The following is a 25,621-nucleotide window of genomic DNA, read 5'->3' as shown; positions in this document are numbered from 1 at the left end:
TCTCGAAAGGGTTCTTAGTAGAGGATTTTTAAGAATTATTGTAAGAAGCTATTATAGTTAATTAAAAACTATTTTCAAAACATAATGATTATCAATTTGTTATTCAAATCTAAAATTCGAATAACGGCGACGAAGGCGCGACAATGGCTCCAGTGGCAGCTCCCTCACAAGCTCTCTCTCTCTCTACCCAATATCTCTCTCTCTCTCTCTCTCTCATCGTCAGTATTGGTGGCAGCAGCGGGACGGATTTGACGGCGAGGCGTGGTGGCGCGGCGGCAACGCTCTTCCTCCCTTCTCCTCTCTCCTTCCTTCTCGTTCTCCCTTTCTTCCCTCTGCTCTTTCCCGTTCTCTCTTTTCTCTTTCTTTCTTCAGCGTCTTTGTGTGTGTGTGAGTGGTGTTATATGTGTGTGTGGATGGTGTTACGCGTGTGTGTATATGGAAAAGATGGGGTGTGACGGTGGTGAGGCGGTGGCTAGGGATTAATGGGTTCAATTTGGGGATTAGGGTTTTGTGTATGAAGTTGGAGATTTTGGGCAATTTAGTAATTTTAATAAAATTAAAGGGTAATATAGTAATTAAAAACTAATTTTGAATCCAATAGTAATATTTATACAATTATCATTTAATTATCAATTTACAAATTATTTTCAACTCAATACTCTAATTCAATATTTTGAGATAATCATATTAGTTTTTTTTTAATTATAAAATAGAGCTAAAAATCTATTATTCAAATTAAAGCATATAAAATTCTTATTATTATTCAATTACTAAAACTTTAAATCATATATAAGAAATTTCTTAATTGATATATAAAATTTCTTAAAAATATAATTTTAATTAAATATAATAAATTATAAATAAATTTTTATTTAATTTTTATAAATCCGAGATCTTACATCCTACCCCATTTATAAAAATTTTCGTTCTCGAAAATTGTTATAATAAAATAAGTTTAAACTTAAATTAAAGAAAATAGAATCTATGAATAGAAGTATAGGCATTGTCAAGGATGAATATTTAAAAGGGTCAAGTAAGCAATCAGATTCACAGGCAAGCAAAGGTATACAAGAAAAAATAAGTATGGTTGGAAAACATTCGAAACAAAGAATTCCAAAGAAAACAATGAAGAAAGAGATGGCACAAGTTCGCGTGGCACAAATAAAGATTATACATCAACCCGAAACTAACTCCATAACTTCTAACGCTCCCAAATCCCGTAATTCTCATTACATATTACTTCTATTTCGTCAATGACAACCCATTAGTGTTCCCATGTACATAAATCATTAGTATTAAGTTGGCCAGACCTAATACCATGAAGTATGCAATGGTAGACTAACAGCGTTAATCATCAGACAGTCATGCATATAAAACTCGAACTCTTGTTATCAGAACAAGTCATAAATCATGACAGACTCTCAGAGTATGCAGTGAAGCATAGTCAGTTCATTCCTCAGGCTCTATAGGAAAGACTACTTTGATACCATAATGTAACACCATCACTATCAGAATATCACGCTTCCAGATGCGCCACTCTAATAGCAAGAGGTATTACGATGACTTCATGTACTTAATAATAAAATATGAGCCCTTGACTTGAAACCGTGTCGCTTTTTTATTTGAAAAATCGGGAAAAAATACTTTTACAATAAAAAAAACAAGCATATACATAAACAAAACTCCTTACTCAAGTAACTTATACATATTATATACATACAAATCATACAACTCCTATCCCTTTTACATAATTATAATATTAATGGGGAGAAAAGAATAAATAATAACTGAATTAATACATCCATATCGCATAAGCTAAACTTAAAAATTCTTCATAAGCTTCTTCGTCCGTTTCCTGAAAAGAAAGTCTGTAGGGGAGTGAGAACATCGTCCTCGAAAGGGTTCTTAGTAGAGGTTTTTTAAGAATTAATGTAAGAAGATATTATAGTTAAAAATTATTTTCAAAACATAATGATTATCAATTTGTTATTCAAATCTAAAATTCGAATAACGGCGACGAAGGCGCGACAACGGCTCCAGTGGCAGCTCTCTCTCTCTCTCTCTCTCTCTCTCTCTCTCTCTCTCTCTTAGTCAGTATTGGTGACAGCAGCGGGACGGGTTCGACGGCGAGGCGTGGTGGCGCGGCGGTGACGCTCTTCTTCCCTTCTCCTCTCTCCTTCCTTCTCGTTCTCCCTTTCTTCCCTCTGCTCTTCCCCATTCTCTCTTTTCCCTTTCTTTCTTCAGCGTCTCTGTGTGTGTGAGTGGTGTTGTGTGTGTGTGGATGGTGTTACGCGTGTGTGTATATGGAAAAAGATTAGTTGTGGCGGTGGTGAGGCGGTGGCTAAGGGTTAATGGGTTCAATTTGGGGATTAGGTTTTGTGTATGAAGTTGGAGATTTTGGGCAATTTAGTAATTTTAATAAAATTAAAGGTTAATATAGTAATTGAAAACTAATTTTGAATCCAATAGTAATATTTATACAATTATCATTTAATCATCAATTTACAAATTATTTTCAACTCAACACTCTAATTCAATATTTGGAGATTTGAAGTTTTCTTTAAATTATAAAATAGAGCTAAAAATCTGTTATTCAAATTAAAGCATATAAAATTCTTATTAGCATTCAATTACTAAAGCTTTAAATCATATATAAGAAATTACTTAATTGATATATAAAATTTCTTAAAAATATAATTTTAATTAAATAATAAATTATAAATAAATTTCTTATTTAATTTTTATAAATCAGAGATCTTACATAATACAAAAAGATCATATATGAAATGTTATTATTAAAATAGGGTGACAATATCATCATTCTACACTATTTTTTATAAATAAATATTTGTAATTTTATAAGTAAAACACAAAATATTGTAAATAAAAACACAAAACTTCTAAATTTTTTGTTTTATTATTTTGTTTATTCTTCTTTTTCTCCTACTTTTTTTTATTTCTATTACTCTTTAGTTTTTTCTTTTTTTGTTTATCCTCTAAAAAGTTAAAAATAAAAAGAAGACCCAGCATAAGAACAAAAAGACAAAGAATGAAAAAAAAAACAAAACAATAAAGATAAGAGCAACAACAATAATAAAAATATAAAAGAAGCATGAAATTCATACGGTGAATGGTGTAGATAAATTTTGAGTAAACATTCAATTCAGTCCTTTTAAATTCTCAATTAGGATAAGACAACTCATGTCAATAAAATACACCTGTTTTGGCCCTTATCCATGACTAACGTGAGTCACGGTGGTCCCTCTATTATCTCTCTTCGTCAAACTTAACGAAAGAATCCTACATTGTAGTTAACGACGCTAATGTGGACATTTAGTCAGAGTTAAGTGTCACGTTGGCTGAGCAAGAATAGACCGGGGTCTAACTGTCACATTGCATTCTTCAAAAACGACGTCATTTCTAAAACTACAAAATAAAACGTCGCACACACCCATATAACCCCCAACCCATAACCTTTATTTACAGAATAATCAGACCCTTGTAATATTCTTTGCGGGAAAAGAGAAATACTTGATGGAGTAGCTGGCGATGGTGCTGACAAGGCCCTAGACGACCCTTCTAATGGCGCAATTGACTAGAGAGGGTCCTTTTTGAGATGCTTTTTCAAAATCATAAAGTTGGTGTTAACTTACAAGATGGGACATGCACTTGCAATGTTTAACAATTGACTGGTAAGGTTTTAATATGCACATTTATGTTATGCTTGGTTTTATATATATGCAGGTTTCAATTATATGCACATTACAATTATAATTGGTTTTATAAATCTTGGTGTGTTTCTGATTATTCAATGTGTGCTTCTGAGTATATTTTGTTTTCTGATTGGATAATGTGTATAGGTATGTCTTGTAGACATGCAGTTGTAGCATTGGCTAAAATGGGCCTTAAAGCTTAGGACTTTGTCCATAAATAACTAACTATGGATGCCGTCAGATCAACATATTCATACTACATTAAGCCTGTCAATAGTTAATAGTACTGGACACCAACTGATTGTCCAAAGCCGCTGCCTCCCACAATAAAAAAAGCTACTCACAAACCCAAGTTGAAAAGAAGAGCTGACCTAGTTGAGAGAAAGATAGGCACAACTAAAGCAAAAAAAGACTTTCATTGTTACCTACTCTAAGTGTGGCCAAAAAGTCATTACTACAAGACATTCATTAATAAGCTATAAGACCCTAATTAGAAGTCCATGATTGAAAAGGAGAGAAAAACACAAAAGGAGATAACAAATCAAAATCCATCTACCATTTTCATGACTGATCAGGTACTACTCCATATGTCACATCCTACCACATAGAGCTTACGCTTAAGTCGTAAAGTAGAGGTGGCGAGGTATTACGACCTCTAAAAGAAAACACACACACACACACACACACACATACACACACACATATTTGAAAGGAATTATAACTAGGAGCGTTGAAGAAGAAGCTAAGTAAAAGCGCAAATAGAAAATTGCATCGCACACGTAGGCTACGCATAAAAAGAGTAAATTAGTGCTTAAGGAAAGATAACATAGATATATATAGGGATCAGAGTACTAAAAGATACAAAATATCAAGCTCTAGACTCGACCTGCGAAACTAAGGCCGGCCGGAGTATACATACATATATATACATATCCCAAAGTTATTTCCAAAACATAAACAAAACATCTATTTCTCCAAAAGTAACATTTAAGATGGAAAAAATATAAAATATATACAGAGGAGAATCTATTTATATATATACATAGCATAAGTACAAAATACAGCATCCCAAAATAAAACTTCGCTTGCATAGGAAATCTCCAGATACATCATGTAAAACCCGGTTAATTAATGACTAATTAGCCCATAAATTAAAATATATTCTAGGAAGTGAGAAATAAGATTTTTATGGTTTAATATGATAGAGAAAATTAAAACAAAAATTTTGGCACCAATTTTAAAGAAATTGACCCAAGATTGGGCCGAACAGGCCAAACCGGGCCAACCGGACCCAAGTTGGGCCCAAGGCCCAGCCAAGTCTCTCTTTAATAAAGAGAGCTCAGCTCTCTCTCTCTTCAAAACACACACACACACTGGTTATGGAAAGGGAAACATGAAACCCTTGTTCCAAAAATCATTTCCAACTTCAATCCTTGATAACTTTTGATCCGGAGCTCCGATTGACGAGCATTTTGCGGCCACGCATCGGGCTTGTCGAGCTCTTCAATTCTATCTAAACAAAACTGTAAGTAAACTGCTTTTGCCTAGCTCCATTTCTGCTGGTATGTTCATTTCGGGTTTAAGGTTTGAAAGACTCAATTCCTTGATGATTTTTATATTTTAGGGGTTCACTAGACTTGATTCCTTGTGGGTATTACTCAAAGATCAGTGGATAGAGGTAAGGAAACTCTAAACCCTTGTGGTTGTCCAATTTCATGTGCCCTAGTATTAAAATTGTTCAATTATATGAACTAGTTGAGTTTATGTTGAATTAGAGTTGAAATTGCCAAATTGGAGCTTGATTAAAGTCTTGGAAAGGCTTGGAGCGAGCTTTTGGTGCTGGAAGACCCATTTGAAAGGTGTTGGAGTCTTGAAAGTTGAGGAAAAGTTAAATTGAAAGTGTTCCGGGTTAAGAGGGGAATCGGCCAAGGTATGGTTTCGGTTTTCTGTATCTAAAATTTAATGTGGTGTGAAAACTTAGGCTAGTGACCCATAGGATAGGAGTTGAATTTGTGATGATGGTTGATTGGTTGAAATGCATGATATTGATTATGTGAGTATTGGTTTTGGAGGGTGTAAATGATGTTCTTGTTGTTGGTACTTGTGAATTGTATATGATGATGATGAATGGTATGTTGACTTGATATTGAGATTGGGTTTGATATGGATATTTGATAGTGTATGTTGAATATTGTGGAATTGGAAGTATTGGATTGGAATTTAATGAGAATGTGGAATTGGTAAGGTGATGAATGTGTATTGCCTATTGTTGTACTTGAAATATTGAGTTTGAGATTGATTAAAGTGAATAATTTTAGTAGGTTGTAGATTGTATAAGAAAGTTGGAATGTGGTTGAGATTTAAAATAGTAAGGTTTTGGGTGGCTTTGAATGAAATTGGGGAGTGTATGTTTTGGAAAATTGGAGGTTTATAAAGTTGGTAAAATGAAATTTTAGTGAACTTCAACGGAACATATCTCAAGCTATTGTTTTTGGAATTTGATGCTTTTTATATCAAAAGAAAGATAATTTCACAAGCTTTAAAATGGTTTAAATTTGGTGGAAATCTGAATTTTGTGGAAGGAGATATGATCGTTGGAAGTTCGGGCCAAAAATCTGAATTCTACAACTTCAGCAGATTTTGTGATTTCTGGTTTGTGTGCGGACGCACAGCCCTGTGCGCATGCACACTCGGCGAGAATTTGGTCATGTGCACACGCACAGCCTTATGCATATGCACACGCAGAGACAGGGCTATTGGTGGCAGCGCCAGCACGCCCTGTGCGCACGCGAAACCAACGAAGGATTGCGAGTTGTGCGTACGCACAAGCCTGTGCGCACGCACACGTCTAAAGATATTTCTGGGCATGCGCACGCACACCCCTATGCGTCCGCACGCGACCCAGTTCTTTTCTAAAGTTTTTGTTTTCAAGCCCTTCACTTTCCCAACAAGCTCGTGACCTTTTGAGGTGTTATTTCACACTTATAAACCCCAATTTCATCCCCTAAATCTTAAATTGATGTAAAATGCCTAGTGAATGAGAGTGAGTTAGGGAAGAGGGTAACTTGTGGGTGAAGAAAGAGGATGTAGTGAGAAGTTATGATTAATGATGAGGTTATGAGTTGTTGAGGATGATGGTGGAATGACTGAGTATATGGAATGAGCCGAAGGGCTGTGTATAAGATACGAGCCGAATGGCGGTGTATATGATATGAGCCGAATGGCTGTGTGTGATATAAGTCGGGTAGCTATGTGTGATAAATTGTAAATTTTGGTTGGAAATGAAATGTGAATGTGAATGATTTGTGTATCTTGAGTTCTCTTTCTCGAAAGTGCGACCCCAGAGAGATGGTGGAAGGTGAGGATCCCCTTCCTGGTTTCTCCTGGTATTGTAAAATCGTCGCCAGCGAGATGGTGAGAGGTTAGGATCCCCTTCTTGGTTCCTCCTGGGCATATGAGAACGTACCTCCTGGGTAAATGCAAAGGGTTATGGTTTCGCCCCACTTGCTCCATGTTGGTTAGTATAGAGGCTCCCCGGGTGAACGCAAGGGTTGTGGTTCGTCCCACTTGCCCCGGGTTATGATGAGTGATGATATGGTTATAAGGAAAGATTATGGAATGTGTATGGATGGATGTGAAATGACTATCTGAGACACGAGTTTCCCTGGATGAAAGCAGTGACTAGCCACCACGTGCTCCAGGTTGAGACTCAATACTCTGCTGACCCTATGTCGTAAGTGTGGCCGAACACTGTGAAAGGTCCGGATGAGCTCGCCCCCGTGATAAACACCAAGAGTAGGTGTTGTATTATGATTATGATTATAAATATGAATATGTTATGATTGAGTATTACTCGAGTTGGGGATGCACGACAGAGGGACCGTCCAATGGTTAGCTACCAGGACTTGTCGGGTTGGCTCTATAACTGACAGATGAGACTCATCAGCCGCTAGGATAGGCATGCATCATATGCATTATATGTGATTTGTTTGGATTACCTAAGTGATTGCATATTAAATGTTACTTGATTATTTGCTATATTTGAATCCTATTTGTAATTTCTCTGTTTGTAATAACTGTGTTTGTTGCATTGGTTCCGATGGTGGTCGGGAGGTTCGGAGGAGTTGGAACGGGGAGTTTTAGATAGTTTTGAAGACCCTTAGCTAGTTGCCAGTTTTATCTCTATGGTTTAGTTATGCTTTAAGTTTTAATTATCTGTTGGAAGTTCTAGGATTGCCTTCGGCTTTTCCAGGACATTACATGTTAGATATGTGGGCACTGTTACCATGCTGAGAACCTTCGGTTCTCACCCATGCGAATTTTGTGGTTTTCAGATGCAAGACAGGTAGTTCCTCGCTGAGGCATGCTGGAAGCTTCTGATGTTGCGAAGATCTAAACCTTTTGGGTTTATTTTGGTTATTTGTATTTTTTTAGATACTTATTATCTCCACTTATTATATATATGCTGTATTAATTCCTCTTAGAGGTGATTTTGGAGACTCAGGTTTTGTAACTCTATATTTTGGGGTTTTCTTTTGGGTTCTCCTATATATCTATATGTATATACACTTATTCGCTCGGGCCGGTTTATCTTCACGAGTCGAGTCCTGAGTTTTGTTATATGTACTTGGAATTCTTGGTAACATAACTTCTTAGCTTGTTCTCTCTTGCACTGTCTGCTTTATCGTTTCGTGAGTGTTACGTTTTTTTTATTTAACGATTTTGTTTTATCCCTTCCTTCAAAGGCTCCTAGTTATAAAAATTCTTCACTATATTATATATTAAATTTTTATTTTTAGAGGTCGTAGCGCCTCGCCATCTCTGTTTTACATCCTAGGTGTAAAGCTTTGTGTGGTAGGGTGTTACACATCAGCGAGGTGCCTCTCGTCTTACATCTGAAAAATAACAATATATGTATGGAATGAGAATTGAAGGTTATCAGCATGATAAAGGTGCCAACATAGATAATATATAAGGTCTCAAGAAAGTCAGAGGCATTCATAGAACACCTACACTCAAATTTCAGCTTAAAGATCCAATTAAATTAGAAATTAGGTAAATTATCTAAGGTATACAAGTTCTAAATCTAACTTTAACCTAACACTTCACATTCTGTCTCCTCCAACCCTCCAAATCACCGGTGGAACAATCCCCCCTCACACCTCCGCCAAGAGGGGTCTCTCAGAAAACATAAACATACAATTCAAGTAAGAAAAATACAAATAGAATACAAATACAACAAATAGGCAATTAGCATATAAGCATAGTTAAACAATTAGACAAACCAAGATAATGCACACTCAAGCAAAACATACAAATGCATATGATGTATGTATATCCTATGGCTATTGAGCTCAACTGTCGGTTATACAGCCAACCTGATATGTCCTGGTAGCTAACCTTGGACACTCCCTCTGTGCGCGCATCCCCAAGCTTAATAATATCCATAGAAAAATCTCAAGCTCATCCATGGGAGAGACAATCACTCCAAGCTCAAATATATATATATCATGCACATGGGAGAACCCAGGGAGTTAAAGTGTCCAGTCACATCTTATGACAGAAGGTCAATTTGTCTCAATTTTATAAGCCAAATAGACTTTCAATTCATCATTATCAATATCATAATCATCATTAATTACACATCATGTATCATTCATCACTTCATTGGTTTAACAATTTGACTATTCACTTCTCAATCTCTTCCTCAATTTTCTACCTAACTCATTCAACATGTTCTCCCTTGTTCTAAAGGTTAAAGACTCACTAACGGACCCTAAATAGGTATTAAAAGAGTTTGAAAAGTTAGAGAAATAGTTTAAAACTTATGTTCGCGTACGCGAGCCCTTGGGCAGGGAGGCATCCCCACGTCGTACGCGAGCCTATCCTTAGGCCAATTCCACATGCATTTCATGTTCGCGTATGTGGGACGTCTGGAAGAACCCAGGGTCTGCGTCGTGTGCATGTTTGCATACGCATCTGCATCAAAAACATCAAAAAAAGATGTTAAGTTTGCAGAAAATAGGTTTTGACACCAAATTTCAAACGTGCATAACCTTTTCATTAAAAATCATTTTTAGTCCGTTCTTCAAACATTACAAACTTCGTGAATCCAATTTTTATTTGAAATAAATTTGACAAAATTTGATGGTCTGCAAGCCAAGTTATAGCCCACCAAAATTGGTCAAAAATCAAATTTTTGCCAAAAGTACCAAACCTCTAAATTTCCAAAACTCTCAATTCAAAACCAATGTTATTACACCCAAGATAGCACTAAAGGTATTCCATGCAATTCCATATCCTTCCCACAACATGCCCATACTCAATTTTACCATTTTCGTTCTAATTAATCCAAAATCAAAACCACACAATTCATTATTATTCAATCTATCATCATCACAGCTTATTATCATCACAATAATCAATAATCATTATCAATCCTCATCAACATCAATAATCAACACATTCTCATAATAAACTCAATATTTTTACCAAAATTACTAAACCTTAACAAGTTTACATAATTCAACTTATCTTATGGTCAACTAGCCTACGTTTTTGTGTTACATTACACATTATCTACAAGAAACCAAAACCATACCTTGGTCGATTCCTCCCTTGAAATGGTTTGGTTAGGACCCTTGAAGGATGGAAAAAGTCCAAGTTTTAGAGGAGATGTTGCTGAAATTTTTATAAAAAATTAGAGGCTTCGTTTGAAGTGGTTATTTAGAAATATTTGGATTTAATGATTTTATGATTTGATTTTTAGTTATTAAGAAAATGATTATGTTTTGAGTTTGAATTTATCGATGAGTGGAATGGGAGGTATGATGAGATTGAGTGTGATAATGAAGGATGATGAGGATTGATTTTAAAGTATGATTTTGAATGAATAAAATGATTTTGAGAATTGATTTGAAAATGAACTTTAAATCTGACTGAGATATATGTGACCGAGTAAAAGGCAGTGGCATTGTTCACTTGCTCCGGATAAAAGTTCGAGATGTTGGGTAAGAGGCAAGGGGTGAGTTCTGTCATCGCTTGCTCCGGGTCAAGATTTTAAAAGATTATGGTTTTGAATATGAGTTTTGACCTGTCAAGAATCATGGTGGTATACCGCTTGTCCAGCATCGCAATGTTTATGGGGATCGTGGTTATATATTTACCTCCCACGGGTGTGTGTTTTCCAATTGAAAATCTTGCAAGGATCGTGGTGGTGTACCGTTCGCAATGGTGGGGATCGTGGTGGTATACCGCTCACCAGGTGGGGATTGCGGTGGTGTACTACCCACCGATTTTCAAGAGGACGATATCCAGGTTAGCTACCAGATGTGTCAGGTTCTGGCAAAGTAACTGACACGTGAGCTCACGGCCAATAGGACAGGCATGCATCATACTGCATTTGTTTGCTTTGTCTGGGTATGTTTAATTGTTTGGTTTTGCCTATTTGATGATTTATGTCTAATTATTTGTTGTACTTGCTGTAATTGCTCTCTAATTGTATTTGCCTTGCATTGTTTGTTCCTATGATTGATTCTGTTTTGATTTTAAGTTTTGATGATGATTTAATTTGAACTAGGCCGGAGGCCAAGTTGTTTTTATTTGGGCCAGAGGCTGAGTTAATTTGATTTGAGCCAGAGGCCGTGATTGGTTGGATCAATAGTAAGTTTTGGTTAAAATAGTTTCTTGAAAAGCGGTGAAATGTATGGAATGTTATTTTGCGTGAAATTTTTATTAAAAAAGTATGAGTTTTAAGTTTGGATTATGAACTAACGAATCACTGTGATTGAAAATAGTTTTATTTAAAATGTCTTCTTATGAAAATTCTTAAACCCTCTACTTAGAACTAGCGAGGACGATGTTCTCACCCCCCTACAGACTTATCTTTTTAGGACAGACAAGGAAGCGTGTGAAAATTTTGTTAAGTTCTTAGATATGATATTTCTGTTTGTATATACAAGTTGTAGATTTCTCTCGCCTTTATTATTATATTCTTGTAAGAGAGATTGGAGTCGTGACTGTAATGACCTGTATATATAATATTTGTAAGTTGCTTAAGTAAGAAATTTTGTATATATGTATATGCTTGTTGTTTTGATTAAAAAGTATTTCCATATTTTTTAAAAGAAAACAACGATATGGTTTCACGTCAAAGGCTCTTATTTTATTAGTAAGTATATGAAGTCGTCATAATATTTCTCGCTATCAGATTGGTGCAGCCGTAAGTGTGACATTCTAATAGTAAGGGTATTACATTAAATGTATGAATTGTTGTGTTTTTCTGTTTCAATTCTACAATACATCCCTATGGTCCTTGCTAAATATTTAGTACCATTTAGCATTGACACTAGATGGATTATCAATAGCCTTCCATCACTTATTATGAACATATGGATTATCAATGGACTTCCGTCACCTACTATAAACATATTCTGCTTTAAGGTATTCAACAGTTCTGGTAGAGGGAAGGAGTTCAATTTTGGTCATGGTTGAAAGATTTTTTTTCGAGATATATAGGATTGTATTAGGAGTTGTTTGTATTTTTAAGGTTTTATCAATCTTTCTATTTGAGGTTCATGTTGATATAGAAAGATATTGTGTATTTTAGTTATATTTGGACTTAGTTTTATATAAGAGTAAATTCTTGTTTTCAAATTTTACACAATATCACCCTTGCTTCTTATTGCAGCTGAAAATGTTGTATACAGAAATGTTTTACCAGTTCCACCGTATTCATACACAAAGAAGAATCCACCTAAATTTAACTGAACAACCTTAACAATCTCATCAAATGCATGGTGTTGTTCATCATTCATTTTCTGTTTTGACTCATTGCATTGTGAATGTAAGATACCACGGTCAAAATTAAGCTCATCAATAATCATTCTATCATCTAAACCATCAATATTATCTTCACATGGGTATGGAATGGTTTTAAAATCTCTAAGTGATCTGCCATTTGCTTGCATTTATTCTTCAATCTTTATAGGAGTGAGGTTCAAAATCTATTCATCTATTAAACATAACTCTATATCCGAAAGAAATACAAAAGAACACAGATATTGTAAGACAATAATGTCTTAAAGTGTAAAATAAATTTAGGATACTACATATTGTATACATTACCTTGATTATGGTGTTTCCTTCTCATTTCAAACAAAATATCATCTGCAAAATATTTGTAGCATGTTTCCCAAACATATTCAAGTCTAGAAAGTGTATTTAAGATTAACAAAACAACAAAAAGTCCACGAAGGTATTTAGCTGAAGCCCACGTGCTAGCTTCTAGAATTGCATCAATAAATCCTCTGTCGTCTTGGAGGAGACTAAGTGCATAGCATATGTTTTACAAGAACTATACGAAACCCGTTTCACTGTACGTATGTCTTTGAAGCTTTTACAACCACGTTGGATGTTAAGTAGAAGTCTTAAGTAATAATCTTCACTATTACCATGTGGTACATGGCTTAGCCTACCTATTGAGAAGCCTATCTTCCTTGGAACCCACATAGAATGATCCTCCTTCTATACAAACTTATTTGAAAACTCACTATATGTAAGAGTCCTACCAATTTTCATATCTTTTATTAGCAGCCATCCATGCCAATAGTTTAGTCAGCTTTCCATCGGCACGTTCAATTACATCTTTTATGCTTTCGTTGTCTCTAAAAATAATTGGATACTCATTTGATGGATGAAATGGAAGTCTAATAACAACATATTCTTTCACTTGAATATCATAACCAAATATTTTTCAAGCTGCTTCACTCGCAGATATATACCTGCAATCATAGTAGTTGCATATCTCGTCAACAACTTGCATTCCACTACCATCATCCGATGTCTGAAAGAATGATGTAGTGACTTTGTCATTTTCTTTGTGTACATATTTGAATAAGTACTTAATGGCAGAAGTTTAACATGTATACTCGACGTTAATGTGACAACATACTTTAATAACAAACATGGATTGTAAGGAACAATGTATGAATTATCAAGCAAAACGTTCCTCTTTGCTATAGTACAACATCAACCCTCTTGTACTTTGGGAAACCAACCTCATCAGTAATGGTCCTAACACGGAATGCTTAGGGAAGAATTTACTGCAACGGCCATTAATCATGCACAGGCTATCCTTGTTGTACTTCCCTCAAGGGCCATGAACTATGAATTTCTCCACTGCTGCATATAATTTAGGCCTAGACCTTTGATCAGGTATCTCAACAGTAATGTGCCTATCTTTTAATCTGGCCGATCTTGTGCTTGTAAACTAGTTTTTTGTAGCAATCTTTTAATCTCAGTCTACTCGGTATTGCTTGTGATAGTTATGAATTAGCTTGGGTAGCCAGCATACTTACATATCGCAAATACATCTTTACAGTTGTTAAACAAGTATCTAGGACCTCCAGTAAAGCTACTCGAAAGAAAAATACGTTGGCCAGTGACAATAGCATCAGCTTCATCTCTAGTAAATGATTCGTGTAGGACTTTATAATTTTCAACTCTTAACTTATATTGGTTGAATCTGAAAAAATTAAGCCTATCAACCTTTATCATTGTCTATGCATCAACTAAAAATTGTTGAAAAAGCCTACCTGATTGTAACAACATAGGCAATTTTGTGCTCTCATTTAAACACGATAACTAAAGAGTTGTTTGTGTTTTTAAGGTTTTATCACTCTTTCTATTTGAGGTTCATGTTGATATAGAAAGACATCGTGTGTTTTAGTTATATTTGGACTTAATTTTATATAAGAGTAAATTCTTTTTGCAAATTTTATACAAGTGGATGGATAATTTTTTTTTTATATATACTTTATGAATCTGTGCTCTTTCGGACATTTTATTAGTAGATCTATTTTGTGATAATTTTGTCTTTTTTTAGTGTGACCTAATTAAGTATACGATGTTGTCCATATTAGGTCATCCAATTGAGTAGTTGTCATGTAACCATATAACATGTACATTCATATTTAGCATTTTCGTATTATAATTAGTTCCGATTTTTTCACTAATAGAATATTCTACTTTAAGTTTTTCAATAGTTATAGTAGACAAACTAAATTTAAGTTTGGTTTTAGATGGAGGAATTTTGTTATGCTGCCTACAAGTTACAACCGGGGATGTTTGCATATTCTAAGATTATATCAACGTATCCATTTGAGACAAAGGTTGATATACTCAGAAATGTTAAGGTATAGTGTTCAAAAACTCATCCTTTACGTTCCTAAAAAACAGTGTAAGCATTTCACTCATGTCCTAAAACAAAATGGAGTTAATAAAAATAGACCATAAAAAATTCAGTACAATGTAATGGATGATACAAAAACAAAGAAATATATAAAATAATAGATAGAAACATAAATCATATCAGGGTTAAGCTTAAGGTAAAAAGATGGTGCTTTGAGATATCGGCTAATCATGACATTCGACGAAGTAACTAATACTCTAAGAGGACTAATAAATAAATGAGATGCAGGGAGAGGAGAGGGTAGGGAGGACAAAAACCGAGATGAATGTGTATATATAAAGGATACATATTGCTGTATTAGTCAAAATTATATAAATACATTAAATTATATAAATTAGATAAATGAAAATTTGCTTCAGCATCATAAAATGACCAATAAATGTATCCATATCTACATGCTTGTAATAGTTCAAAAGATCAATGAAAAAAAAAGGGACAACACCTTGTGATTGAACTAAAAATATATCGGTATACAATACGATAACGACGATGAATGAAGAATGTGATTGGGTCATTAAAAAAGTTAGAGAAGAAAGATGTCAGAAAAGAGAAGATGGAATTAAATAAAAATTAATGAAGGTATTGAAAGAGGATCAAAGCAAAGAGGATGGGAAGAGAAACTGGGAATAAAAAAGAAGGAGCATATATGATCATCAGAAAAAAAGATCACTGTATGAACTCCCACTGTGAATTACTCTTGTTGGAGACACGTAAAAATTTCACTACTAAAATCCTCTTTTAATGAATATGTATTAGATATTTAAAATCTTTCTTTTAGTGCCACATCACATACTGACTGCGTCCATATCTGACATTTTATGTTATAATCATATTAAATTAGATTGGATGTGTTTCAAGATAATTTACCTTTTCTATTTTGGTATACATTAAAACTAATTTTAGGATACTTCTAGGATCCCAAAACCAGAATTTCAGAAAACTTAGAGTATCTGTAATGCTAGTTCTAATTTTAATTTTATTTTGGGTCTTATAACAATATTTGTAAGATTATATGTCATAAATAGTGATTTGAAATTAAAAGTGAAATTCGCTCCTTCAATACTTAGTTTTAATTCAGTTAGAATTTTATAGGTTTAATTATTCTGTTGGTCCTATAGTTTCGTAAAATTTTTTAATTAGGTCTTTATACTTTTTTTCTTTTTAATTGGGTCTCTACACTAATTTTTTTTCAATTAAGTCCCTCTTAGTAGTAATTGGCTTAATTATAGGGACCTAACAAAAAAAAGAATTGGTATAAAGACCTAAATAAAAGGAAAAAAAGTGTAGGGACTCAATTAAAAAAAAATTGGTACAAGGATTCAATTAAAAGGAAAAAAAGTATAGGGACCTAATTGAAAATTTCGCAAAACTATAGGGACCAATAGAGTAATTAAACCAATTTTATATTATTTTTAAGGATAAAGTATACTTTTTGTTCCTAAATTTTGATAAAAATTTTTAAAATACTCCTAAGTTTTATTTTGTTTTAATTTTGTCCCAAAAATTTTCGATTTGTATCAAATATACCCCTAACAGCTAATTTTTCAAAAAATTTAAGACCAATTCAACAATAATTTCATAAGAACAACCCTCAACACAAGCAAATCAAGTATAATTTTTATGTATTATTATTAGATTGGTCTTGCATTTTTTGAAAATTTAGCCGTCGAGGATATATTTGATGCAAATTGAAAATTTTTGGAACAAAATTGAAACAAAATAAAATTTAGGAGTATTTTTAAAAATTTTGCGAAACTTTAAAAATAAAAAGTATACGTTACCCTATTTTTAATTATTTTATTAATATAATCATATGAGTGATTCATTTTTATTAATTCTTCATCAATGTAATAATAATATATTTTTAAGGTTATACCGATTTTATTTCATAAATTAATTTTAATATAAATTTTAATTTTAAATTAATTCTCTTCTTAAAAATATTAAAAATGATACCCTAAAAATACTCGATTAAAAATACTCTCAACTATATCTGTTAAGGGTTTAAATGTTAATAAGCAATGTCACTAAAAGTGATCAGGAACAAGGACAATTGTAACATGACAAATTAAATACTGGTTCATAATCAAGAGTCAAACTTGGACTTAGACTACCACTGGTGCTGGACACAAGTCAGACTATCCTTTTGCTTGGGCTTGGGTTAGAGAGGGAGTGCAACACTGGCCCAATAAGGGCAGGTTGAAGTGTTGAACCACCCTAGCTAGTCCATCTAAACCTATACGCTAGTTTTTTTATGGGTTTCAAAACTTCTAACTGGTTACTACTGAATTGCCAAAGAAGTTGCATATATACAGTAGGTAGGGGTCTAAATCCAAATATCAATTGGGCCACTCAGAATCAGAAGTTGAAGCTCCAGTCTTTGAGAAGCCGTAAGCCATGGCATTCAGTTCCCAGTCTGGCAACTCATTATTATGGCTATGGCTACTGCTTGGCACATAGCCAAAATACTTGCTTTCATCATATTCAAGTGTAGCTGCTGCCGCTTCATGGTTGTTTGCAAATTGCTCCTCCCCTATTTCAGTCATATACATTGATTAAATCAGTTTGAATCCATGAAAGAATTATCTAATTGTAAAATGCCAGGTCATCAACATACCTTGTGTTAACAAAGCAACGTTATCATTCAAAACGGCTTGATCAATTTCCTCCAACTCATTCCATCTGCTATATGCTTCGCTCACCATTTTCTCTAAATACACCTGCAGGCGAATTATGGGATCAAATCAAAGTCCAAGAATAAATTAAAACACTTGCTTGATAATATATATAATTAATTAATTAGATAGATATGCATACCCTATTGTAGCTGTTTAGGTCTCGGCCTTGCAGGATTTGGCCATTGATATCAGCTCTAATCAACTGGCATATAGGACTCAGATAGATGGTATAATTAGCATGACTGTACATATACACTTTGTTGCCCATGTTACATGTCTTTGCATGCTTTATTGTCGCTTCCCACATTTTCTCCGACATCCCAATCCCTAATATCTGATCGTACACATAATACTACTCATTAATTCATCCATGTAAATATTACAAAGTTATTTAATTTGACAATAATGAATATTGTTATACCTTTCTAAGCATTTGAGGATCAACAACCGATAACTTGAGGAATTCTTGGACTGTATTAATCCCCTCCGCCGAGAGTTTTTTGTGGAAAGCTCCGTCTTTCCCGATCTTTTCTAGGCGCCACACTTGGTCGTCCAACATTGGTGGGTGATGCTTTTTGTACACTTGAGACCATCAAAACACAAGAATTATATTAGCACACAAATTCTTTTTCAGAAGGGAAATAGAAAGAGGATGGAGTAAGAACTCACATTCACCACGGTGATCCTTAACTACGAAGGCTTGAGTGATGCCTTCACGAATTCTGATAGCACCTTGTTGGTTGGGAGAAACCCTGACAGCAACTCTGAACTTTCTGCTACGGATCCAGCTAGAGTTATCGGTAAACTCAATGTCCCCATTCATGGGTGCAATGTCATCCCTCATGGTGAGATTCAATTCTCCGCTGAGCAAGGGCCTCTTCCCTGTTCTCTCCTTCACTATATGCCTGTTAAACTGCTCGCTGCTCCACCACGATTCTTCGCCGGGAAAATCACCATCAAGAACCACCAGCTCTAGCTTTACGGGATAGGGAAGGCTTGTTCGAACCATTTGATCATTGTTGGTTTTGTCAACAAGAATCACTTGCATGGGGTTCCCTTGTGCGTCGAGTATTCTGCTTGAGGTGAATATGGGCAGGGAAAGTTCGTTTGTGAACATGAGTTGCAACTTCGGTGGTTGCTCCGATGATGACGATGATGCCGCTTCAATTCTCAGTGAAGGGGAGCGCGTGTAGTTACTTCCATGACGGTGTCTTATTATGACTCTTTCCACCTCTTCATTTACCACTTTTCTTAGCAAAGGTTCCAACCCTGACAACAGGCTCTGCATGTTTTTCACCCTTACTGCTTCCCCTATTATCCTGTGCCAACAATTAACAATTACTAATTATTAATTAACTTCAGTTCATCAAACATGTTATTCAATTCAATCTAGTAAATAAATAAACATACGAAGCAAGAGAAGGCCTATTCGGTCTCATGCGTTTGTCGCTTGCCTCTTCTGCATCTCTATCAGAATCGTCAAACAACCGTTTAGACGCCATTGATGACAATTATTATTATTATTTAATTTCTTCTCAACACCAGGAATTTATATAAATATACTGGAGAGAATTAGAGACAGATTGCAGTGATGTATGTGGGGAAATATTGGAATGGAAGAGAATAGATGAAGCAAGGTGTATGTGTGGATGATAACTGAAAGAGAGGAGTTCGAGTATATTTCTATATATACCGGTCAGAATTATTGTGAAATACTAGAAGCAGGTTCTTGGAATGTAGGAGGAAATAGCCAAGAAAATTAGCTACCTAGAATTCGTATCATACCATGTAAAAAAGACTTTGACTCTTAACACTCGCTTCAGAAGTCAACCTCAAATATTTTCGTTTAGTTTTGTTTTATACTATATAATATTACTATCTGTATGTATGTGTATATGATATGAAAAATTAAAAATCATCAAGTAAGCTAGGCAAATTTGAAAAGGTTGGTAAAAGTGTAGGACCCAGAGAGTTATATGGATTGAAATTGAACGGCACCAGCATTCACATAATCACATGTAATCTGATACCATCAGATTCATAGCAGATTATTGCTTGCTAAAAGTGAAAAGTGGCCGCCGATACCGTCAATAATCCCATATATCTTGATGCATGAAGTGAGAGGTACCATCACCAAAAGAGGATTAATCTTTTGATTCGGAGCACTAATTGTGATCAAGTCAAGTGTACGTGTTAGTTATTTGATGTGATGACTTATAAGTTATGCTTGTTTTCTTACGAGAAAATGACATTTATTTAACAAGATATTTTCTTTTTATTTATAAAATACATAATCAATTCTTATAAAATTAAAATAATACATTTTTTAATTTATTTGATCAAAATATCCTTCCCTAGTTATTATTGTTATATATATAAATTAGTAGCAATTATTTGGTTGATTTAAATAATAATAATGTAAAATAAATTCATTATTGTAATAAAAGTTATTTATTTTTAATATTTCATCACATAATATAAAATATTTTAACTTGTTCTAAAAGTACTTCACTTAAAATCTTTATATATTTGATGATTAATGATAAAATATTAAAAATAAATATTACTGTTTAAATCAGAAAAATAATTATATGTTTTATGTTATATTTAAATCAACCAATTAATAATAATAATAAATATGTATTATTATTATTATCAAACAATAATCACTAATTTATATATAATTATATTATAATAATTATTGAAAGATATTTAGGTCAAGTAAATTAAAAGTAGTTTAGTCATTTTAATTTTGCAAAAGAAACGAACATATATTCTTTAAATAGAAAAGAGGAAATGTTGTTTAAACATCTCGTATAAAAACACCAATTGTGGTCTTTTTTTTTTTTAATTTATTTATTTCACATCTAACAAAAGCATACAATGATCTTTTTAGTTGCATACCGTATATGTAAAACAAAACGATAATAAGCAGTTTATTTATTTATTTTTTAAATGTTTGATAATAAAAAATTAATAAAAATAACTAAATTTATTTTATTTAATATTTATTAATTATTGTAATTTATATTATTTAATATTATAATAATTAATAAATATTAAATAAAATAAATTTTGATTTTTTTTTGTCATCTTAATATTATTGGTTTTTTTTTTTTTAACTTTGTAATAACTAATAAGCAGAGAGTGGCACCAAAGTACGACGGCAAATACAAGCAGAAAGATTATAAAAATTGTTTATTACTGCCTTATGTATAATCTAGTAATTTTCCAATAATTTGCTTTCTTTTATATATGTTTTTTGCGTTTACCAGTTTAGTCAAACCACATGCTTCAAGTCACCAAAAAAAAAAAAACCACATGCTTCTAGGAAGGATCCAATGCGCGTTTGTTCTCAACTATACGCTGTTCGAGCTCATTTTACCGACGATTATTCTCGTGTTGCTATGAAGATAATTACATTGTACTAACTTAAAGGTGGATTTTTTTTAATTATTTAAGACACATTAATTAATAATGGAATGTAAATACAGTAGATATATACTTCTATTCAAATAAAGTCTTCATGAGTCACCAAAAAAAATAAAGTCTTCATTCTTTTATACATACATTTGTCAGAAACAATTTAATCCGAAACAAAGTATTTCAAGAGAGATATGTCTAAAATAAATACAATAAAAAATATTAAATTTTAAATATTAAATTTTTATAAATTATTTTCAGTAGATATATATATTTATTGAATGTATTACATTTTTACAAATTGTCTAAAATAAACACAATAAAAAATATTAAATTTTAAATATTAAATTTTTATAAATTATTTTCAGTAGATATATATATTTATTGAATGTATTACATTTTTACAAATTATTAAATTTTCAGTAGATATATCTATTGAATGTGTTACATTTTTATAAATTATTAAATTTTATTAAATATAAATTAAAAATTAATATAAAAAAAGAATATTAATAAATTATAATAAATATAGAATATATTATTTTTAATATAAAATATACTAGACGTTATTAATACATAAATAAATAAATAATTAAATATTTTTTAATATATAATATTTTAAATAAAAAATATAACATTTTATTTTTAAATAATAAATATAAAATATATAAATATAAAAATATTTTATTTATTAAGATCAATTATCATGTAATAAAATTTTTATGATATTAAAAAATTATATTAAAATAATATTCTAAACTGTAAAATAAACCGCGAGACCCCTTCAATATATTTATACTAACGCATAAACTGTTATATCTCTCTCACGGTTTATGCACATTTTACATTCATCCGTAAACCGCGACATCTCTGTAGCGGATCACGTGTATTCGTAAATCGCAAGACCCCTATTGCAGTTTACATAGATTATGAAAAAAATATATGTTAGTATCCTTCTTCCATTTTGTGCATTTTTCATTTTGTGTATTCTGATCAAATTGGTTTGTATTATATTTATTATAGTAAATTGTCTTAATTAATATTATGACAAATATAAAATAAGATTTAATTATTTTATATTTTTATGTTGCAGTTTAGGTTATTATTTTAATATAATTTTTTAATATTACAAAATTTATTGCATGATAATTGATCCTAATAAATAAAATTTTTTATATTTACATATTTTATATTTATTTAAAAATAAAAGATTATATTTTTATTTAAAATATTATATATTAAAAAATATTTAATTATTTATTTATTTATGAATTAATGACGTTTAGTATATTTTATATTTATTATTGTCTATTAATACTCTTCTTTTATATTAGTTTTTGATTTATATTTAATAAAATTTAATGGTTTATAAAAATATGACACATTCAATAAATACAAAATTATTATGTTTATTTTAGACATATCTTTTTAAAAGATTCAATTATTATTATTTTTTCAATTGAGTAATGTTACGTGTACACTAAAATTAGCCATCAAAATCAGTTACCAGTATAAAATACATATTAAAATACAAATATATATTGAAAATAAATTAAACCACACGTATATGTATACACAAATAAATTGATAATTGATTTTGGTGTACACAATTTTTATTTCCAATTATACTAAAAGTGCAAAAGCAAGTGGTGTACTCGGTTGATGATCAGAAATAGTAGTAGAAAATATAAAATATGGCATTGCTCCTTGGTAAATTGTTCAACGACAGAGTGGGTAGGCCACGTAGCACACGCTCAACGCGGCCCTTTCACAAAAAGGAACAAAAAGAGAGCTAACTTGATTTTGACTGACTTATTATTGCATTGAACTTATAAAAAAATTTGTTAGTTTTAACTGTAATTTTCAGTTCAAAAGCGATAATGAAGAACGTAACACGTCTTGTTTGTTTTATTTAAGGGGCCAGGTAGCCCCCTCATTCAATTCAACTACTCTTTTGCTTTTGGCCAATGGCCGCACAACATTTTCGGCGAAAAAGGGCAGAGCCGCAGAGCACGCATATAGTACAAAACTGACAGTGATGGTTCTTAACTTGTTATATTTATATATATGAAAGGAAACAGAAGTGAAACTATGAGGCGCTTTCTCCGTAATAACATGTTACAATGATAATGAATTACAAATAAAAAAGGATCAAGAAGAATGGAAGTGCATTAAGCGGGGAGCAAACCTTAGCAATCTATCGAGAGAGTGAGGCATGAACTTCCTTGCAAACAAGTGGCAAACATTGGTGGTCTTGCCATTGTAGCGGCATCTGGTTGCATGCCTTAGTCTCTTCAAGAACGAAACAGTGACATCGCTTCTCATGTACCTGGATGGATGGGACCCGCCCTTTGACCAATCAACCCAAGTCAAAGTCCTGTTGGCATTCCTCCTCCAGAACTTGATGCTAACAAGAGTGGGCAAGTAGTGCTCGTCGGCAATGCAGCCGCCGTACCTGCAGTGCTTCTTGAACACCGGGTAGTACTGGCGGTCCGAGACCACTTCCAGTGCCAGGGCACGGTCTATCTGGAACCACTGGGACCCCTTTCTCCACTGAGACGGCTTGATCAGTGGCCTCATCCTTTGGGAGTACCTGCCCCTCCCCACGGGCCCCGCAAGATCGTAGGCTTCCACAAATGTCTTGGATGAGTTCATAAGATACCCATAAACGGTTGAGAAGTTGAAGAGAGGGATGCATGACTCCGATACAAGAACGAACCGTTGGTTCGACATGTCCAGCAGCGCATTTGCTAGTAGACGCCTCTCTGCATCTACCATGTTGAAGTCACCCCACCTTACCCCCTGCCATCATGTTCATAAAATATATTATCACTGATTTTTAGTCTGCACATAGTATTTTCAAGATTAATTAGCATACCTTAAGCTTGTGTATTCCCCTAAATTTCTATAATAAACACGTTAGTCTGTAATAATTATTCTTTCCTCTTTTTGCATTTTCACTTTTGTGGCTCTCAAATACAGCATCACATGCCAAAGTAGGAAGAATAATGGAATTATGAAAAATCATGTGGTTGTAGTGTGTGGAAACCGAAGAGAATGGAATTTTTTCTCCAAACTATACAAATCAAAAGGAGTGGAATCAAAGAAAAGCATGGCTAATGATCAAGTGCGTGCGTGCTCACCTCTTGAAGCAACTAAGCAGCTCTGACGAGAAAGACAAGGGAATCAGGAGTAATTAAGTAAATGTCCTTAATAAACATATAAGGAATAGAGGGCTTGCTAATTGCTATTTAAAGGTATGGGAGGGTTAGGTGGTATCCGCTGATGGCTTAATCTCTCACGGAATCCTCGATTAACAAGTATGCTGACCCCGAATGTTAGCCTCTGACGTACGTCGCAGAATACTATACTCTTAATAATGTACGTGTTCAACTCTAATTGGAAATTTAGGTAGCTATTAAATAAAGAAATAAGAAGTGGCTTCTAGTTCTAGGGTTCATTCGGACAGGTGCTGCCCAACATTGCTCGTTTTTAAATTTATTATAGGAAGCAATTATTTGTTATAAGATAATGACAGATGTGTAATTAATTAGACTAGTGTCCTAAAAATGGAGCCGACGTGCTTGCATTTTGCAATCAATCGTATCTTGCCCTTTGAGTACGTTGCTAGAAAACAATTAACGATGGTATTATGAATTATGATTGTTATTGAATTTGATGAAGGATTATTGAATAAGAGTATGATGAGGACTGACCTTGCTTGGAATTCTGCGGCCATAAAAAACGGAGGTTTTGGGGACTGAAGAAGCATTGAAAGAAGGATGGGAGTGGATGTAGATTGAATAGAAGCCTTCGTTTCCTTTGAAGAATCTCTCCCACAGTGGACCCAAATACAGAGGTCCTTTCGTCAAGAACATGAACGCTACCTTAGGCTTGATTCTGAGTGGCACTTCCCGAATCTTGGGAACCATGGAAGCTCTCCACAACAACTCATCGTCGCTCATGTCATGCATTATTGCCTCCTTTCCTGCCATCAAGAAACTCCCCAACCCATCTCTCTTGATCCCGCTTTGACTATTGTTATTGACAAAAACAGGATTATTGTTATTAGAAGGGAGAAGGAGCTGCTGCCCGTTGAGAGAGAAAGCGAGTGTGATCCCTATGATGAATCCAAAGGCCAAGAGAAGAAGATGGGAAAACAAGTTGAATAGATGGAGTTGTTGTGCACTCAAAAACAACCTCACATATGCTGCTACTGCTGCTGCAGGGGAACGACGTTCTTGCTCGTGCTGATCATGCTGCTTATTATCATTCTTCATACTTTTATTGATTGACTTTTATTATTAGCAGCAAGGAATAGAAGAAGGGATCATAACACAAAGAAATAGGATGTTGGTGGTGGACGGGTCTACATACAAATACAATAAGTATAAGTATAACCATCAGACTTGACCGGATATGAGCAAAGCAACTCATCTAGATACTTGAATTCACTGTCAAACCATAGTATTTCTACTTGACGTCACCTCCTAACCTTATTCTAATCTTCAAATACAGTATCAATAAAATAATAATAGCCTTTCTTATTCATTTCC

General features: G+C 33.4%; 3 protein-coding genes across 3 annotated transcripts; all 3 read right to left on the bottom strand.

Annotated features, from left to right (window-relative positions):
- Positions 1-12,370: 12,370 nt before the first annotated feature.
- Positions 12,371-12,682, bottom strand: LOC148570377 (uncharacterized). The gene has a single exon (XM_088507013.1). It carries the CDS (start codon positions 12,680-12,682, stop codon positions 12,371-12,373), a length of 312 nt encoding a protein of 103 aa, XP_088363139.1.
- Positions 12,683-16,956: 4,274 nt separating this feature from the next.
- On the bottom strand, positions 16,957-19,768 carry LOC107630344 (protein SAR DEFICIENT 1-like). The gene is made up of 6 exons (XM_016333444.3): positions 19,053-19,768; positions 18,312-18,961; positions 18,064-18,224; positions 17,782-17,976; positions 17,582-17,684; positions 16,957-17,497 (listed from the first exon to the last, which is right to left on the bottom strand). Exons 1-6 carry the CDS (start codon positions 19,142-19,144, stop codon positions 17,304-17,306), a joined length of 1,395 nt encoding a protein of 464 aa, XP_016188930.1. The 5' UTR covers positions 19,145-19,768; the 3' UTR covers positions 16,957-17,303.
- Positions 19,769-23,104: 3,336 nt separating this feature from the next.
- LOC107630343 (glycosyltransferase BC10) lies at positions 23,105-25,506 on the bottom strand. The gene is made up of 2 exons (XM_016333443.3): positions 24,782-25,506; positions 23,105-23,867 (listed from the first exon to the last, which is right to left on the bottom strand). Exons 1-2 carry the CDS (start codon positions 25,343-25,345, stop codon positions 23,217-23,219), a joined length of 1,215 nt encoding a protein of 404 aa, XP_016188929.1. The 5' UTR covers positions 25,346-25,506; the 3' UTR covers positions 23,105-23,216.
- Between the last annotated feature and the right edge of the window lie 115 nt (positions 25,507-25,621).

The sequence above is a fragment of the Arachis ipaensis genome, chromosome B3 (assembly GCF_059453495.1).
Source record: "Arachis ipaensis isolate K30076 ecotype BB chromosome B3, ASM5945349v1, whole genome shotgun sequence".
Lineage (NCBI taxonomy): Eukaryota > Viridiplantae > Streptophyta > Magnoliopsida > Fabales > Fabaceae > Arachis > Arachis ipaensis.
Note: the sequence above shows the minus strand (reverse complement) of the source record. Positions and strands in the feature narration are given on the sequence as shown.

What these genes read in the sequence shown, in the direction of transcription:
- LOC148570377 (XM_088507013.1), bottom strand. Translation starts at nt 12,682, where the DNA reads ATGCAAGCAAATGGCAGATCACTTAGAGATTTTAAAACCATTCCATAC.
- LOC107630344 (XM_016333444.3), bottom strand. Translation starts at nt 19,144, where the DNA reads ATGGCGTCTAAACGGTTGTTTGACGATTCTGATAGAGATGCAGAAGAG. An exon ending in TAAGGATCACCGTGGTGAAT is followed by an intron (nt 18,225 to 18,311) that starts GTGAGTTCTTAC and finishes GATGGTCTCAAG; the next exon opens with TGTACAAAAAGCATCACCCA. An exon ending in ACCTAAACAGCTACAATAGG is followed by an intron (nt 17,685 to 17,781) that starts GTATGCATATCT and finishes ATTCGCCTGCAG; the next exon opens with GTGTATTTAGAGAAAATGGT.
- LOC107630343 (XM_016333443.3), bottom strand. Translation starts at nt 25,345, where the DNA reads ATGAAGAATGATAATAAGCAGCATGATCAGCACGAGCAAGAACGTCGT. An exon ending in GCCGCAGAATTCCAAGCAAG is followed by an intron (nt 23,868 to 24,781) that starts GTCAGTCCTCAT and finishes ACATGATGGCAG; the next exon opens with GGGGTAAGGTGGGGTGACTT.